The sequence below is a fragment of the Neolamprologus brichardi genome, chromosome 10, assembly GCF_056152115.1.
Source record: "Neolamprologus brichardi isolate AB-2024 chromosome 10, ASM5615211v1, whole genome shotgun sequence".
Classification (NCBI taxonomy): domain Eukaryota; kingdom Metazoa; phylum Chordata; class Actinopteri; order Cichliformes; family Cichlidae; genus Neolamprologus; species Neolamprologus brichardi.
Window position 1 is genome coordinate 2,882,798 of NC_142113.1, and position 14,945 is coordinate 2,897,742.

A 14,945-nucleotide genomic window follows, 5' to 3' on the forward strand; every position below is an offset into this window, starting at 1 on the left:
ATTCATTTGGTTTTCTTAAATGAGTTTTGTATAAACAGTCCTGCCCTGTTTATACAAATGTTTCTCGATAAACCCAAAGACGAGAGAGGAGCAGAGTTACCTGGAGCACGGTTAGTTTAACCTGTTACATCACTGATCTGAATTTGGATAATCAGCGTTGATGTTCCACGTCATCGATGGACGACACAACTGAAATCAAACTGATCACAGATTTTCAATCTTTCACAGTAAAGGTCAAAGGCTGCTTTCAAAATAAATCTGAACTGCTTTTATTGTAAATGAATTATATAATTGTATATGATTTACAGTGTAATTTCTCAGTTATTGCAGTCAACAGCTGCAAAGCCTCATGGAGAGAGTGGAGCCGCTGACATCAGGAGTCTGCAAACCACTGGATGTCATGGAGTTTAAAAGTGAGGCTGCTGGTGTGTTGGGCATTCTTCAAATAATGTTTTGTGCTTTCAGTCCGCTTCGATTTATACAGTCATCCCTGAGCACAGACATGTGGGATTCATTCTGAAGCTACGGAAACTTTTGAAATTTTGCTTAAAACACATCTGAGCTGAGGATGAAAAATTCTAATAGCCTATCATGAAGAGTTCAGACATCTGACTCTCTATCTCAAAACTGGGAACCCTAAAGAGTAAGTCAATAGATGTCAGTGGGAATAACATGACTCAACGTACTGCCTGGTTTCTTTTCCTTTAGGGCAGGAGTGTCAAACATAACGCTCGGGGTTGAGAATCAGCTTTGGAAAGGTGAAGAAGGACCTGGAATTTCAACTGTATTTTCAGAAGTCTCCTAGTGTTTCTTACTGACAGCTTTTCCTATTCATACTAAAGTAATTGAATTAAAGATTTCTGTATTTTACACATTTAAGATTCATGCTCACGGATTTCAGCCACTAATCAGAAGGTCGGTGGTTCGATCCCAGGCTGCCTCCTGGCTGCACGCCAAATATCTTTGGGCAAGATACTAACCCCATGTTTGCCTACTGGTGGTGGTCAGAGGGCCCGGTGGTGCCAGTGTGTGGCAGCCTCGCCTCTGTCAGTGCGCCCCAGGGCAGCTGTGGCTACAATGTAGCTGCTATCACCAGTGTGTGAATGTGTGTGTGAATGGGTGAATGACTGAATGCAGTGTAAAGCACTTTGGGGTCCTTAGGGACTGAGTAAAGGCGCTATACAAATGCAGCCATTTACCATTTTGTTTTTCTTATATCTCACTGTTTACACTGACAGAAAGGGGACTTTCACTACATATGATCAAAGGGAATAAAATGGCTTGGACACCCCTGCTTTAAGGAAAAGAAACATTTACACTGTTGCTGTGCATTCTGGGATTTTGAGGCTTTGTTGGTGTTTAATTGTCTTCTGACAAAATCACTCCATGCTGCACATTTGCTGTTGAAAACATCCCGTCCACGATTCAGGGCAGACTCAACTGCTCATCTTAGTCACGAGCAGGTTTGGTAGAGGACACTGCAGGCTCATTGTGTTGACCAGACTGTACTGAGCAGCACTTCGCTGCCACCTGCAGGTAGGGAGTACCAAGCTCAACATTAGGAAACTCGTGTTTCATCGCTGTCACAGTGACAAAAACGAGGTGAAGACCGGGCATCTCTCTCGCCGAAATTCCCGGCCCAAGCAGGCAGGCAGGCGGCCTCCACCCGCTCTGGGCCCGTCTGCTCCGTCACCTCCGCCCCACCATCAAAGCTGCGAGGGACACTTTGGGGAACAGCCATTTTATTAATCAAATTTGAACCTTTGTGTTAGTTTCTCTTTATTCCAGTGCCACCATGGTGAACACTCAATGTTAAAAATAAAAAGTGACATTTTTTTTGTTAAAATGTATAATCATAATGAAGACAGTTAATCATAGAAACTAATCATAGAAACTGACATTATGACCTCACAGCATTTTGGATCCCTCAGGCTGAAAGAAAGAGAACAGAAACGGGCCAGGGCAGACAGGAACAGAAAAACAGTTTCTTACGTATATATCCACATGAACTTTTTTTTTCAGATACTTCCCATAGACATTATAGGTTTGGTTCGAAGGGGGGAATTCTGCTGGATTGTCTCACGTTTTGTTTTCCCTGTAGAGGAGCATTGCTGCAATGCAGCAACAGTAAATCTACTGAGGACAGTGAGAGCCCTGAAGACTCTACCTAGTGCACTGAGAGAAGGGATCTGGACACACTTGAGTCGGGCTGTTGTGAAGTGCAAACCATCAGTACTCAAAAACCTCCCTGTTCTAGCTAACATCATTTACCAACCTGGCAGACAAGCAGTGGTAAACTACACCTGAATACAAAAGCTGGAGTATGTCCGGCCCTGTAAGTATACTCACAACATAGTTATTTATCATCATTACAGTACAGTATAGAGCAATAGTTTCCATAGACTTTTCATATCTTTTTTCATATTGCACCATCAGAGAATGGGACACAGAGAAAGATCAACAGAGACTCCATTTCCTAATTAAAATGAGATATGTGCAAACATGACTAAGGACTTTATTAACCAAATCAATTCTTCCCTGTAATATCCACAAATAAAAGTGATTTCTCTTTTTATATATATATTTATAGTAATAAGAATAATAAATCTTCACATTGGATCATTTCATAGTGTGACAAAATGCTCGACTGGGCTGCCCACCCAGCCGTGATCGTAATCCTCATTGTCTTTTAATTGGTCAGTCCCCATGCATCCATAGGAAATAGATTTTTTTTTTCTTCAAAAAAAGTAACAATTTGAGAGCAGCTGAAAAGTTTGGACTCTAGTTTCAATTGCTTTTGTTCCGAGATTTCTCCGAGTTTCACTGAATGCTTCAGAAGAAAATTCCATAGGAAAAAACGTGACTCCAAATCGTCATCTTCCAGAAACCAGGAAAAGAAACCAAAGAGGAAGAAAAAAAAAGATGTCCAGGTTCTTATGAAAACACTGGAGAAGTGATGGTGATAATAGATCACTTGGTAATCAGTAATTAATGATCAATAATAGCTGACAACTAACAATTAATAATCACCGATTCCTTATAAAGAATGAACAAGAATAAATAAACGCTCCCTCGTTACTCAATTAGTTTGGCAAAGCTCCGACTGGACTCATCTCCAAATGAGTGACATTTTTTTTCTCAAGTGATACAAACAAATAAACAAAACAAAACAAAAAATACAAACAAGAGGTAAAAGAAAAGCCTAAAATAAATAAAAGGACATTAGTAAAAGTGACCCCGTCCTCGGAGGGAGGGGACATATATACAGAACTGTGTGGTGAAAGTCAGTTTACTGCACTTGAGTGTTAAGTCCAGTGTTAGAGTGAGTTCTAGTCCCGCCCCAGGTGCCCCTGCTGTTATACTAGCGTATAAGACTTTGCGTAGGGGTTGCTGCTCTGTTTCAGATGTCCTCTGGAGTCCAGCAGGGACTCCTGGGAGGTGCTGAGCTTGGCTGCCTGGGCCAGCTCTGAGCCCTCTCTGTGGGGGAGTGTGGCCGCTGATCCGGGTTGCCACTGGGCCACTGGGTCCCTGCTGGCCTGAGGGGCCTCTGTAGGTGTCGGGGGCGCCATCCGAGAGGGCCGCTTCAGCGAGCGGCTCTTCTGGGGCTCAAGGCAGGCTTGACCCATGGCCGCTCTCTCCCCACTAGCTGTCCCCCTAGATGACCCCGAGCAGGACATGCCTCGGTTTAACAGGAAGTCCATGCGCAGATAGGGAGGAAGGTGAACCAGCTCGCCCCCTGAGGGACGACAAACACACAGCAGGGTCAGTAAGACAACAGACACTCCTGAACAACCTCACCCTGTTCTTATCAGGCTAAAATAATCCTGCTTATTCTTTTCAGCCAAACTATTCTTCCACTCCTGTGACATTGAAGGTGTTTGGAATAACTGGGCACTCTTATTTTGAAATGCACAACACACCAAATCAGCAGTAATGCACTAATGCATGTGCTAATCAGGTAATGGACAGTTTCATTCATGTGGATTCACATTATAATGGCTGGGATTTGCTCACACTATCAAACAGTGAGAGGCTCACACCTCCCGAACAGACAACAACTATAAGCCTGCAAAGAAAATCACTTTAATCATTCCAACTATTTGTTCTAACTGAAAGAAAATCCTGTTCTAATCTCAAAATAACGTCCACGCATAGTTTAAGGATCACAAGCGTTTACTTGACAAACCATATTTGTCTTGTTCAGCGTCCAAACCTTTAATTTGCTTTATAGTTTAACAAAAAAAGTCAAACTGCAGCCTCAAAACTCCACGTTCCTACCCACAGTCAGAATAATACATTTCCATTAACTTTGGACTGAACCTAAAATGTATTATATCATCTTCATTAAAATGTTGGTTTGCCTTTTAAAGCAGATATTGCTGCCTTTCTTTTTTGCCACATTTATAATGAATTTTTAGACAATGCTTCTGCATCTGTGTCCAAGTTGTTTTCATTCAGATTAGACTCGTGGTTTCACTTTAAATAAGACGACTATCAGCTTGAATGAATTCACTGCTGGTGTTAATTAGGGGTGGGGGAAAAAATCGATACTGTGTAGCATCGTGATATTTTGTTTGCTAATAATGTATGGATACAGGGACAGCAGAAATCGATATTTTGTTACAAAAAAGGTTTTTGTGCTCTGACTTCAGAGCATGTTGATCCTTTTTCTGAGCAAGAATCCTGACATTCCTTCACTGTCCAAATGTGTTTAACTTGTTTATGGCAGCAATAAACATGACAGTTTACTTATTTTAATTTAAGACATTTAAACAAGTTTAAAACTTTTTTATTTAATGTAAAATTATATTTTGTTTTAATTTACTTTCAAATTCTTCAGTTGCTGAAGGGGCTGCATAGTTTTCATAAACTGCATAGTTCAGAATAGCTATAATTGTACCAGATGGTTGATTCAGTTAAGTTGGACTAGACTGTAATACAAACCGTTCAGTTTGTCAACAATAAAACTGAAATGAGAGAAAGACTGAGTGTGAGACTTTGATATTAGATAAAATGAATATTGATAAAGTTTACCTTTATGTACAGAATCTGAATATCGCAAAATATTTTAAAAAATTGCAATAATATCGTATCGTGGGATGTATGGTGATTCCCACCTCTAGTGTTAATATTGGGGGTAAACATTAGAGATGTTGAGCAGTTTTAGTTTAGTGGTTATCAACAGATCAAAATCAGATCAGTTGTGATTGGTGGCATTTCAGGCAGGCTGACGTGTGGCCTCTGGACAGCTTGGCCTCACCCGGTCTGTGAGCCTTGGGCACGGCCATGTTCATAACCCGACTGACGTCCTGAGGCTTGGGTGGGGAAGCGGTGAAGCGGCAGATGCCTGATTCGGATGGTGTGCTGGAGGTCAGGCTGTCGGTGTAGTCGTTGGTGCCTGCCGTCATCTGCTCTGACGAAGTGTCAGAAATGAAGCATTCGGTGATGGTGAATTTGGCGTGTCGCAGCTGCTCCTCCATCTTGGCGTGCTCGTAGGCTCTGGCGAGCTCCTCGTAAGTGGAGGAGGCGCTCTCTGTTGACACCATGCTGCTCCGTGCACGGTCTGGATCGGGCCCAGAGTTAGTGGAGTGGATCATTGTTAGAATTAGTGCAATGGCATTTTGTGAAGGTTAATACAGGTGCTGTGCTGTTAGACGCGTAGGCTCACACAGAGCTGTGTCATTTACCTGTGTCCTGAGATGGGCTGACGCTGTAGCTGTCACTCTCCTTGTCAACAGAGCCTGCCACTCTGGGTGTGGGCAGCCTCCAATCAGTGCTCAGAGTGTGAGAGGAGACTGGCGGGTGGGGGCGGTTTAGGGTCCACTGGCTGGCGTACCTGTTGCGAGCAGCTGGGCCAGCTTTGGCTGTGCGGCGGGCTGTCGGGTCTGAGAGCGAGGCAGAGAAACGCAAGGTATTTAAACAGGTCAAGCAACGACGTGGCTCAATGAAATGGTCATGATTACAACAGAAAAGAGTGACAACTAGGGATGGGTACCGGTATCCGGTGCCATGATGGTACCGGTTCTGACATAAACGGTAGTAACCAGACCGAAAAGCAGCGCACACTTCGGTGCTTTTTTTCCCCTGAGCTGTGATACACTTTAGATTCTAGCCAATCATTTTACGTTTCCGAGGATAGTAGGCGGGTCCAGGTACGTACGTTCTTTTAGAGCAGAGCTACAGATTAAAAATGCCCAAGACAAAGCGGTCAAAAGTCTGGCTGTACTTCACAGCAAAAGATGCAAACTCAGCAGCTGCAACAAGTGCTTTAAGCTGATACTGTGATGCTGTCAAAGGAGGTAACACCTCGAATCTGATGAAACACCTGGCGACGCATAGCGGTTTTTTAAAAGCCGAATTTGATATCTTGCTGCGAGACCTCACACCGAGCACATCTACTGCGGGTGTGGTGCCTGTTATCGACCCGGAGTTAGCAACATCCCCCAAAAACCCGAAGAGGAGAGTCCTGGCCCCTAGCCCTGCCAGTGTAGCAGAAATGATGAGGATGATGATGCAGCAGCAGCCGTTCTTCTCTGCGTGAGTAGCTTAATGTTGTTCGTGTGTAATTTACGTTGAGTAGGCTAACCACGTTATTACATTAATGCATGTAAGGTGAACTAGCAAACATCATCATAGCTACATGCGGCTGTCTTCTTGTTTGATGGCAGATACTCCCTTCACCCTGGACAAAAAGGCTAAAATGACCAAAGAAAAAGTGGAAAACAGTTAAACATGAGAGGAAGTTTGTGTTTTTTCCATTGATTAAGCTGCTTCCAGCCAAGAGTGATACCATATATGCCCCATAGCTGCAGAAAAGGCTAACATTGTTATCTTTTTACAAAAAAAACAGCTGAACATGAGAGGTTTTTGGACCAATTTTGTGTTCTCCATTCTTTAAGCACCGGTTTGAGCACCGTTTAAGCACCGGCACCGTTTCAAAAGTACCGGTTTGGCACCAGTATCGGATAAAACCTAAACGATACCCATCCCTAGTGACAACATTATATAGACTCTGGGATTACAGTGGATTTTCTTCTGCGTCACTATGCAGACTTTGATTACTAAAGTAATAAAAACTAACAGTGAGCTCACTGCATGAGAGCTATTGGACCAAATTTATAAACATGTTGCACGAGTGTAAAAAAAGTGTTGTCAGTATTTATAAAGAGAGCACAGTGAGAAGATGCACTGAGACGGCATCGCAGAGATTTGTGTGCTAGAAGAGTGAGAGATCTCTCCAGGACTGTCAATGTATTTGCAACGCCAGACAAAGATGTGAGAAAAGATACAGATTACCAAGTCACCCAGTTCTGAATGTGACCCGGAGCCTCGTACCTGAAGGAGGTCATCCAATGGCAACAAAACTTCGTCCAACTTTTTGTGCTTGTGGCACTGAGTTCAACACACTGTGGCTTCTGTGGCAGTAACTCCACAGTGGGGTTCAAATAAAAAGGCTAAAGAACAACTGAGGGATGATGGAGCTGACTTTAAAATCTGTCCTGCAAATAACAGTTTGTGCAGCCATCCTGCAGCTATTTATACCTGACAATAAACCAGCTGAAGTCTATTTGTGGAGTCTGTAGTGAAACCGCTCCACAAGGAAACACCTTATTGACTCCAGAACAGCAGGCATGGCAACAGCACTGTAACTACGAAGCAGCATAATGTGGCGTATGAGTGTGGCAGCAGTCTGTTGAGCTGACAGCCAGAACTAGTTTATGTGTGCATGTTTTTCAAAAAATCCTCATAACTTCCAAAACAAAAGGCAAAGTGACAGAGGGAAGGTTCGTGAAAGGAGAGAGTTCTGGGAAAATAAAAGGACACGTAAACATTTTAATGTATTATGAAGTTAAAAAAAGAGTCCGTACTGGACTTACTAGTTCCTGGTCTGGCATCAGACACGTCTACCAGTGGACCAGTGGCCTGGGAGATTGATTGGTAGTGGACAGTGTGGGTGACTGTGGACGACTTCTGCTTCTGTGTCTCCCCGAAGTCGTTGTCGGTCAGTAGCACAGTGGACCTGTCATCTTTGAGACAGCAGCAGAAACAAACTTAGCCTGCGCGCCATCGTGCATTATTGTGTCACCAGTGCTCGCTGCGTGCTTACCAACAGTCTCCATGGTGTCTCTCTCCTCGATGAGAAGCTGGGCTCTGGGGATATCGATGTGCATGCGGAGCGTCTGCTGCTGTTTGTTAATCGGCTCTGCTGGACGCGTGTTTTTACTGAGAAGCACAGAGCAGATGAAAAATGAGTGGAAGTAAAAAGATCTGTAATTGCGTCTGTGTGCATGCTGAGGTAAATGATGACGGCTTAATGAAGATGTTACCTCATGAGCATCTCAGCCAAGCTTTTTGCATCTAGGAAACATAAAGAGAAACTGTTAGAGGCAAGCACGTAGCAAATTTGGGAAACCCACCCATCACCTGCGGGGACCCCCATCATCTCACCTCTGAGCCTCTTGAGCCTCTGCTCCCTCCTCCTCCTCCTCAGCACCAGAAGGCCGATGAAGATCACGACGATACCCACCAACACGCAGGAAATGGTTACCATCATCTTCAAACCCTCACCGCTCCCAGAGTTATCCTCGCTCACATTGGGCGCCTTCACTAAAGGTGCGATGGTACCTGTGCAGAGGTCATGTGACAGTGTCAGGAGAGACAACCTGCATGACAACCCCCTGATCTGTCTCTTTAAATGAAAGCTACTGAATTAATCCTAATGAGTAAAAAAAGTCAAGAGCATTACAAATTTTGTGTTTCACCATAAGCTGCTGCCCTTTCCTAATCGTTGTGCTTGACCTTTGTCAAATTGACACTAGGGCTGCCACAAACGATTATTTTGATAGTCGACTAGTCACCGATTATTTTTGCGATTAGTCGACTAATCAGATCATCATCCATTGGACATAAAACTTACAGCTTATTGCACCAGCAGCATCTGCTCTTATATAACTATCATTAGCTTACAGCTTTAAGTGTTTAAGGTCTGTGCTAACTAAAAATAAAGACAAGATGATAGTTTATTACATTTTAATGAAATTTGCAGATTGTTTCGGTGAAGTTTAATAAACTCCTTGCTATCTAAAATATAACAGGACACCGGAGTAAATTCTGGAGCATCTCACACTTCTGATAATCAGCTGTCTGCTTGACGTTTATTCAGCTGTGTAAAAACTATAACTTTAATCTCAGCCAAACCAATTTACTCAGGAACAAATAAAATACTAAAAAAAGCCAAAAAATAACATTTTTAAGTTATCTAAGTGACTTATATATCATGTTTAACCTGAGTAGTGAAAGACGGCGGCGGGTTTGAAAACGATTTGCCGGGAGTCCGGTGTTCTCACGGCTCTAGTTAGCCTAGCCCCCGGCTAGCTATCGAGCTAGTGGGTAACAGACGTCTCCGAAAACGTCGGAGCGCTTTTGAAAATATGTGGTGTCTTGATAAACTGAGCAGATATTTGAGGTTTACACAGCTACATTCTCGCCTGAAAATATGTTAAACGTTTATTTTGTGACCCAGAAAGAATAATAAGAGTAATATTAAAACTAACTAGCTGCCGCCATTGTTGGAAACTGAGCTGGGCTGCGCTATGAATTCTGGGACACTGCTTCTTCTTCTTCGGGGTTTAATGGCAGCTGGCATCCTTGTGCATGCAGTGCTGCCATCTTCTGTTTCAGTCCGTTATTACACTCTTAAATCCTACTACTTATTCCTGCGTCTTTTGTGATCTTACAAAGCTTCAAACGACGCGTTGACTATTAAATCAGTCGCCGACGATTTTGATAGTCGACTAATCATGACTAGTCGACTAATCGTGGCAGCCCTAATTGACACTAATGCTTTGTTCTCATTTCGCCCAACTGTACCTCAGTACCACTGAACTCATCCTTCACAGCTTAATGCTCACCCCCACCCTCTCTTCAGCAGTCGCAGAATGTGAGTGAGGGAGGAAATGAAGTATTTGTTCCTCAGACGTGATTGTGGTAGAGTACCGCTGAGCCCCTGGTGTGCAATATGAGCTGGTAATGCTGGTATCCTTTATCTCAAAGGAGATCAGGAGATTATTTGATTCTTGTGTTGGAATTCAGAGGGCTTGTGACGGCGGCGTCATCATGAAAGCCAGCTGCAGCCACTAGATTTGGTATGAAATTTGCTTTTTATTGCCCGATTTGTCAAAGGCGGCTCAGTCTCCTTGAGCCTGGAGCTCTGCCATTAACAGAAAAGGTAATTTATTCCTCTTTGCCTCAAACTCTCACACTTAGACTCTTAATGCTATAGTTACTGAGAACTTATGACTTTTATCACCAATTCCCTCCTAAAGTGTGAGTGTTCACATCATACTACCTCTGGAGCAGCCAGTGAATCACACAGCTACAGTACCCTGCTGGTTTCAGTGGCCCACGACAGACAATCGCTCTGCTCCCTGTGAAGAAAAGAGTGGGAAACAGATGGTCTCCTGCCACCATGTGAACTCACTGCCATCATAGCTGAGTGTTCCAAACTTGACTCTCTTCTCGGCATAGCCGGCGCTGTTGTAGACTTTCATCTGCAGCTCGTACCAGGTGGCCTCCTGCAGGTCGTAGAGGACGTAGCTCTTGGTGAGGGAGGTGCGCTGTGCCGTGGTCCAAGTGGGCGAGTCTACCGGCCGATACTCCAGGGTGAACGAGGTGATCGGGCATCCGCCGTTATTCCAGCCGTTCAGGTTGAGCTTGACTCGAGTGGCATTGATGCTAGTGAAGAGCTCCTGTTCTTTAGAGTACTGAGGTTCTGTGGGAAGAAGGAAGAATAATCAGCATTCAGACACAAAATTAACAGCTTAAGACGAAGTACACCTTGATTAGATCTGCTTTTGCATTCACAACAGTCTTTATTCTTTGTTGCATACGTTCAACAAAGTGCTGGAAACAGGAAACCTCAGAGATTTGGACCCATGCTGACATTGGCAGCTATCGTGATAAGGAAGCCATTTGAGTAAACTCACTGTCAAGTTCATGAACCTTGTGACAGGGTGCATTATTTGCTGGAAAAAGGATTTTTCCATACCAGTGACTGTGTGTACACTTAATCAGATGCAACACATTCTGTGCTATCACTTTATTTTCTAAATCAGGATGTTTTCAGAAACTGAAACCAAATTCAAATTTGGTGGATCTGTCGAGCGCGCTCTGAGATTTCACCAGGGATCTGAAACCTGCACAGGCAGCGGTCTGAAACCTGAGCGGGTGGTAGGATCTGGGTGTCCTGGTAAGAAAGCAGAGGTGGGACCAAGTCATTGTTTTGCAAGTCTCAAGTAAGTCTCAATTCTTTATCCTCAAGTCACAAGTCAAGTCTCAAGTAATGTCAGGCAAGTCAGAGTCGAGTCTCAAGTCACTGGTGTAAAAGTCTGAGTAAAGTCACAAGTCTGAAACTTGAATTTCAATTCCTTTCGAGTCTTTAAAAAAAAGAAGAAAAAAAGAATGTCGCAGTTATGCTAAATGTAAATATTAGACCATGTAATTTTTAAATCTGTGTTTTTCTCAACAAATGACGAAAAAGTTAACTTAGAAAATATACACAAATTGTGAAATTGCACCTCTATAAAATGCAGCTCAATTAAACTTCGCTCCAAGAATAATTTTCACCGACAGTTCTGAGATAAGCTGCATGTTACTCTTGGATGCGCTTGTAGGACCGGCTTTAAAATCGCATGACAAAAATATCATACACATTAAAAAAAACTGTATCACCAACGGAGCCTGGACAAGATTTGCTACTTAGATGAAGTCATGATCTCATCGTAGCAAAAGAGAAGTACCACCTACCGTTCTTTATGCAACTTCAACTGTCGGAGAAAGTTGGAAGTTGTTCCATCTCTGTCTGTGATTCTCTGCTTGCATGTTTTGCATATTGCATTTCGTTTTTTTGTTGACTACTTCATAGTTTATGTACCTGAAAAAAATAATTCCTTGCAGCATTTTTGAGTGTTTTTTTTGTTTTAAATCTGGTTAATTTGATTGGCTGTGCTACAGCTCACGCACACATACGTACGGAGTGTGGTTTGAATAAATGAATTGAATTAATGGTGCACACTTTCTATATAATATGCGTGTTAACTTTTATATTTGGGGTGAAATATCAAGTGTTTTCAAGTAAACCGGTTCAAGTCCAATTCAAGTCCCAGGTCACTGGTGTAAAAGTCCAAGTCAAGTCACAAGTCTTAGAACATTTTTTCAAGTCAAGTCTAAAGTCATAAAAATAATGACTCGAGTCCAAGTCATGTGACTCGAGTCCACACCTCTGTAAGAAAGTCCACAGCTGAGGAGTCCACAATGAGAATTTATTCTCCAGGGTGACACTGTCAGCTCAAGCTTCTACTATAACGCCCCGATGAGGGAGTGCATTGTGTGTTTGCACAAAGTACACTAAAAAGTTGTTTCCATTGCTCCAAAAAATGAAAATTAAGTTAACACACCGGAGAAGATCCAGGATAATTAAAAGGCAACGATCTAAAAATAACTGCAGTCTGCTCATACATGAGAATTTTGAAGGATCGGTCTGGTTTAAATCCAATAAAGTTTTGGCTCTTTACAGGTTTGATCACACCGTATATTTTATTATTTCTCAGGGAAAAAAGTTAAAACCTCTTTGACCTTTTAAAACACGCACTCAACGTGTTTATCACTCCAATCATTTGCTGTATTGTTAAGTATTTTAACTTTTAAATAAGTCGAGGCTGCACAACGACTAACCTGTAACATGCCCCTTAAAGAAGAACAGTTCATACCTTTCCCATGGGTCTTTGCTTCGATGATCTCACTGATGCGTCCGGGGCCCACGGCATTCTGGGCGGTTAGGGTGAACTTGTACCAGGTGCCGCATTTGAGATTTTCTAGCCTGTAAGAGCGCTCACTTGGACTGATGGCAAAATTACCCCACTGTTCACTGTTATCCTCTGAGTACTGCAAAATGTAGCCTGAAGGTGGCACAGATGGAGACATGAATGTAAATCAAATGGTAAAAAAAGCAGTGACAGAAAAGGACAGGTAGAGTCTCTCTGACCTCTAATGGAGCTCCCGCCGTTATCTCCTGGGATCCAGGAGAGGGTGATGGAGGTGGTGGTTGTCTTGGTCACTGTGAGGCGAGGCTGGTCAGGTGGAACTGAAGGAAACAGCAGGATTTAAAGAAAGAAATCTAGCACTGAAAAAGATGATAACGTGTCATTCTTTTGTCTTTCTGCCCACGTTGTCATTCTCACCTTGAACCTGGAGGTTTAGGACAATCTTGTCCAGCCCAAAGCTGTTACTGGCCACACATGTGTAGTTCCCAGAATCCTCTGCTTTCACTGTGCGGATAACGAGGCTGCCGTTCGTATGGACGCTGCGCCGGCTGTCAATCGCAACGGGTGCTGGGGTCCCGTTGCTGAGGCAGAGATGCATTTACGATTAACTTTCAGCTTCTAGTGTGCCACACAGACACTGGATATTTTAAGGAGACAATATCCACAAATATTCAGCTGTGAAAAGATCCTCAGAGATTAGTATTTTACTCACATCTCCTTCAGCCACTTGATGGTTGGTGAAGGATCGCCAACTGCCTTACATGGCAGCAAGATGTCCCTCATCCAGGGGGTCGTTACGGTCCTGTTGAAGGTCAGGATCCGAGCCGGAGCTGCAAAAACACACAACTGATCAGCCTGCAGTGAAATTCTTTCTACAGGGGAGCAATAGAAAGAATCGTAACTGCAAACATCACAAACTGGTATTAGATATGCACAGTGCAAGACCAGAAAGCTCTGCAGTGGGCGCTTAATATAGGAGCTGACTCCAGACAATAAAGACCTGTTGGTATATGCATCAGCTTATCTGCGTTTACAGAGCATGTAACATGTTACCAGGGCCGAATGTAGCATTATTCCCGTTTAGCTCCTTGTCTTAAGAGTCATTTTTACCCAAACTGCACATTTCACGCATCCACTTTGCACTTCGAGCTCACAAACGTGATACCAGGCAACAGAGAGCTGTTCAGCATTGAAAAGCACATTTTATAAGAGAGTAGCTCCACCGACCCTCAGCCATGGGTTTGACAGTGATGATCTCGCTGGCATTTCCACGGCCCGCAGCAGTCACTGCAACAACCCACACACTGTACTGACGGTTTTTGCTCAGGTTGGGGATGCGGTAGAAGAATACATCTGGGGCCGCCTCAAACTCACTGCTCACCTGGAGGAGGGAGGACGTTCATAAATGACTCCAGTACATTAAAAAAACACTCAGGGGTAAAACTACACATGCTGATGTTTTCTATTGAGCCCAAACCAGTAATGAACAAATATCGTGTTTGCACTAGGGCTGCCACAAATGATTATTTTGATAGTTGACTAGTCACCGATTATTTTTGTGATTAGTCGACTAATCAGATCATCATCCACTGGACGTACAGCGTACAGCTTATTGCACCAGCAGCATCTGCTCTTATATAACTATCATTAGCTTACAGCTTTAAGTGTTTAAGGTATGTGCTAACTAAAAATAAAGACAAGATGATAGTTTATTAAATTTTTAAGAAATTTGCAGATTGTTTCGGTGAAGTTTAATAAACTCCTTGCTATCTAAAATATAACAGGACACCGGAGTAAATTCTCGAGCATCTCACACTTCTGATAATCAGCTGTCTGCTTGACGTTTATTCAGCTGTGTAAAAACTATAACTTTAATCTCAGCCAAACCGATTTACTCAGGAACAAATAAAATACTGAAAAAAGCCAAACAATAACATTTTTAAGTTATCTAAGTGACTTATATATCATGTTTAACCTGAGTAGCAAAAGACAGCGGGGGGTTTGAAAACGATTTGCCGGGAGTCCGGTGTTCTCACGGCTCTAGTTAGCCTAGCCCCCGGCTAGCTATCGAGCTAGTGGGTAACAGACGTCTCCGAAAACGTCGGAGCGCTTTTGAAAATATGT

General features: G+C 43.1%; 1 protein-coding gene across 2 annotated transcripts in view; it reads right to left on the reverse strand.

Moving 5' to 3' along the window:
* Positions 1-1,733: 1,733 nt before the first annotated feature.
* Positions 1,734-14,945, reverse strand: part of dscama (Down syndrome cell adhesion molecule a) — a 123,159-nt gene continuing 109,947 nt past the window's right edge. The window contains exons 21-33 of one of the 2 annotated variants that reach the window (XM_087847065.1): positions 14,049-14,202; positions 13,534-13,651; positions 13,239-13,402; positions 13,043-13,141; positions 12,768-12,956; positions 10,481-10,771; positions 8,449-8,625; positions 8,328-8,358; positions 8,108-8,223; positions 7,878-8,027; positions 5,688-5,885; positions 5,261-5,563; positions 1,734-3,736 (exon numbers count right to left, since the gene is read on the reverse strand). In XM_087847065.1, coding sequence (XP_087703191.1) covers positions 3,357-3,736; positions 5,261-5,563; positions 5,688-5,885; positions 7,878-8,027; positions 8,108-8,223; positions 8,328-8,358; positions 8,449-8,625; positions 10,481-10,771; positions 12,768-12,956; positions 13,043-13,141; positions 13,239-13,402; positions 13,534-13,651; positions 14,049-14,202 — 2,370 coding nt within the window. In that variant the 3' untranslated portion in view covers positions 1,734-3,356. Of the gene's footprint in view, positions 3,737-5,260; positions 5,564-5,687; positions 5,886-7,868; positions 8,028-8,107; positions 8,224-8,327; positions 8,359-8,448; positions 8,626-10,480; positions 10,772-12,767; positions 12,957-13,042; positions 13,142-13,238; positions 13,403-13,533; positions 13,652-14,048; positions 14,203-14,945 lie in introns of both variants that reach the window. The other variant, XM_087847064.1, reaches the window with a different exon arrangement.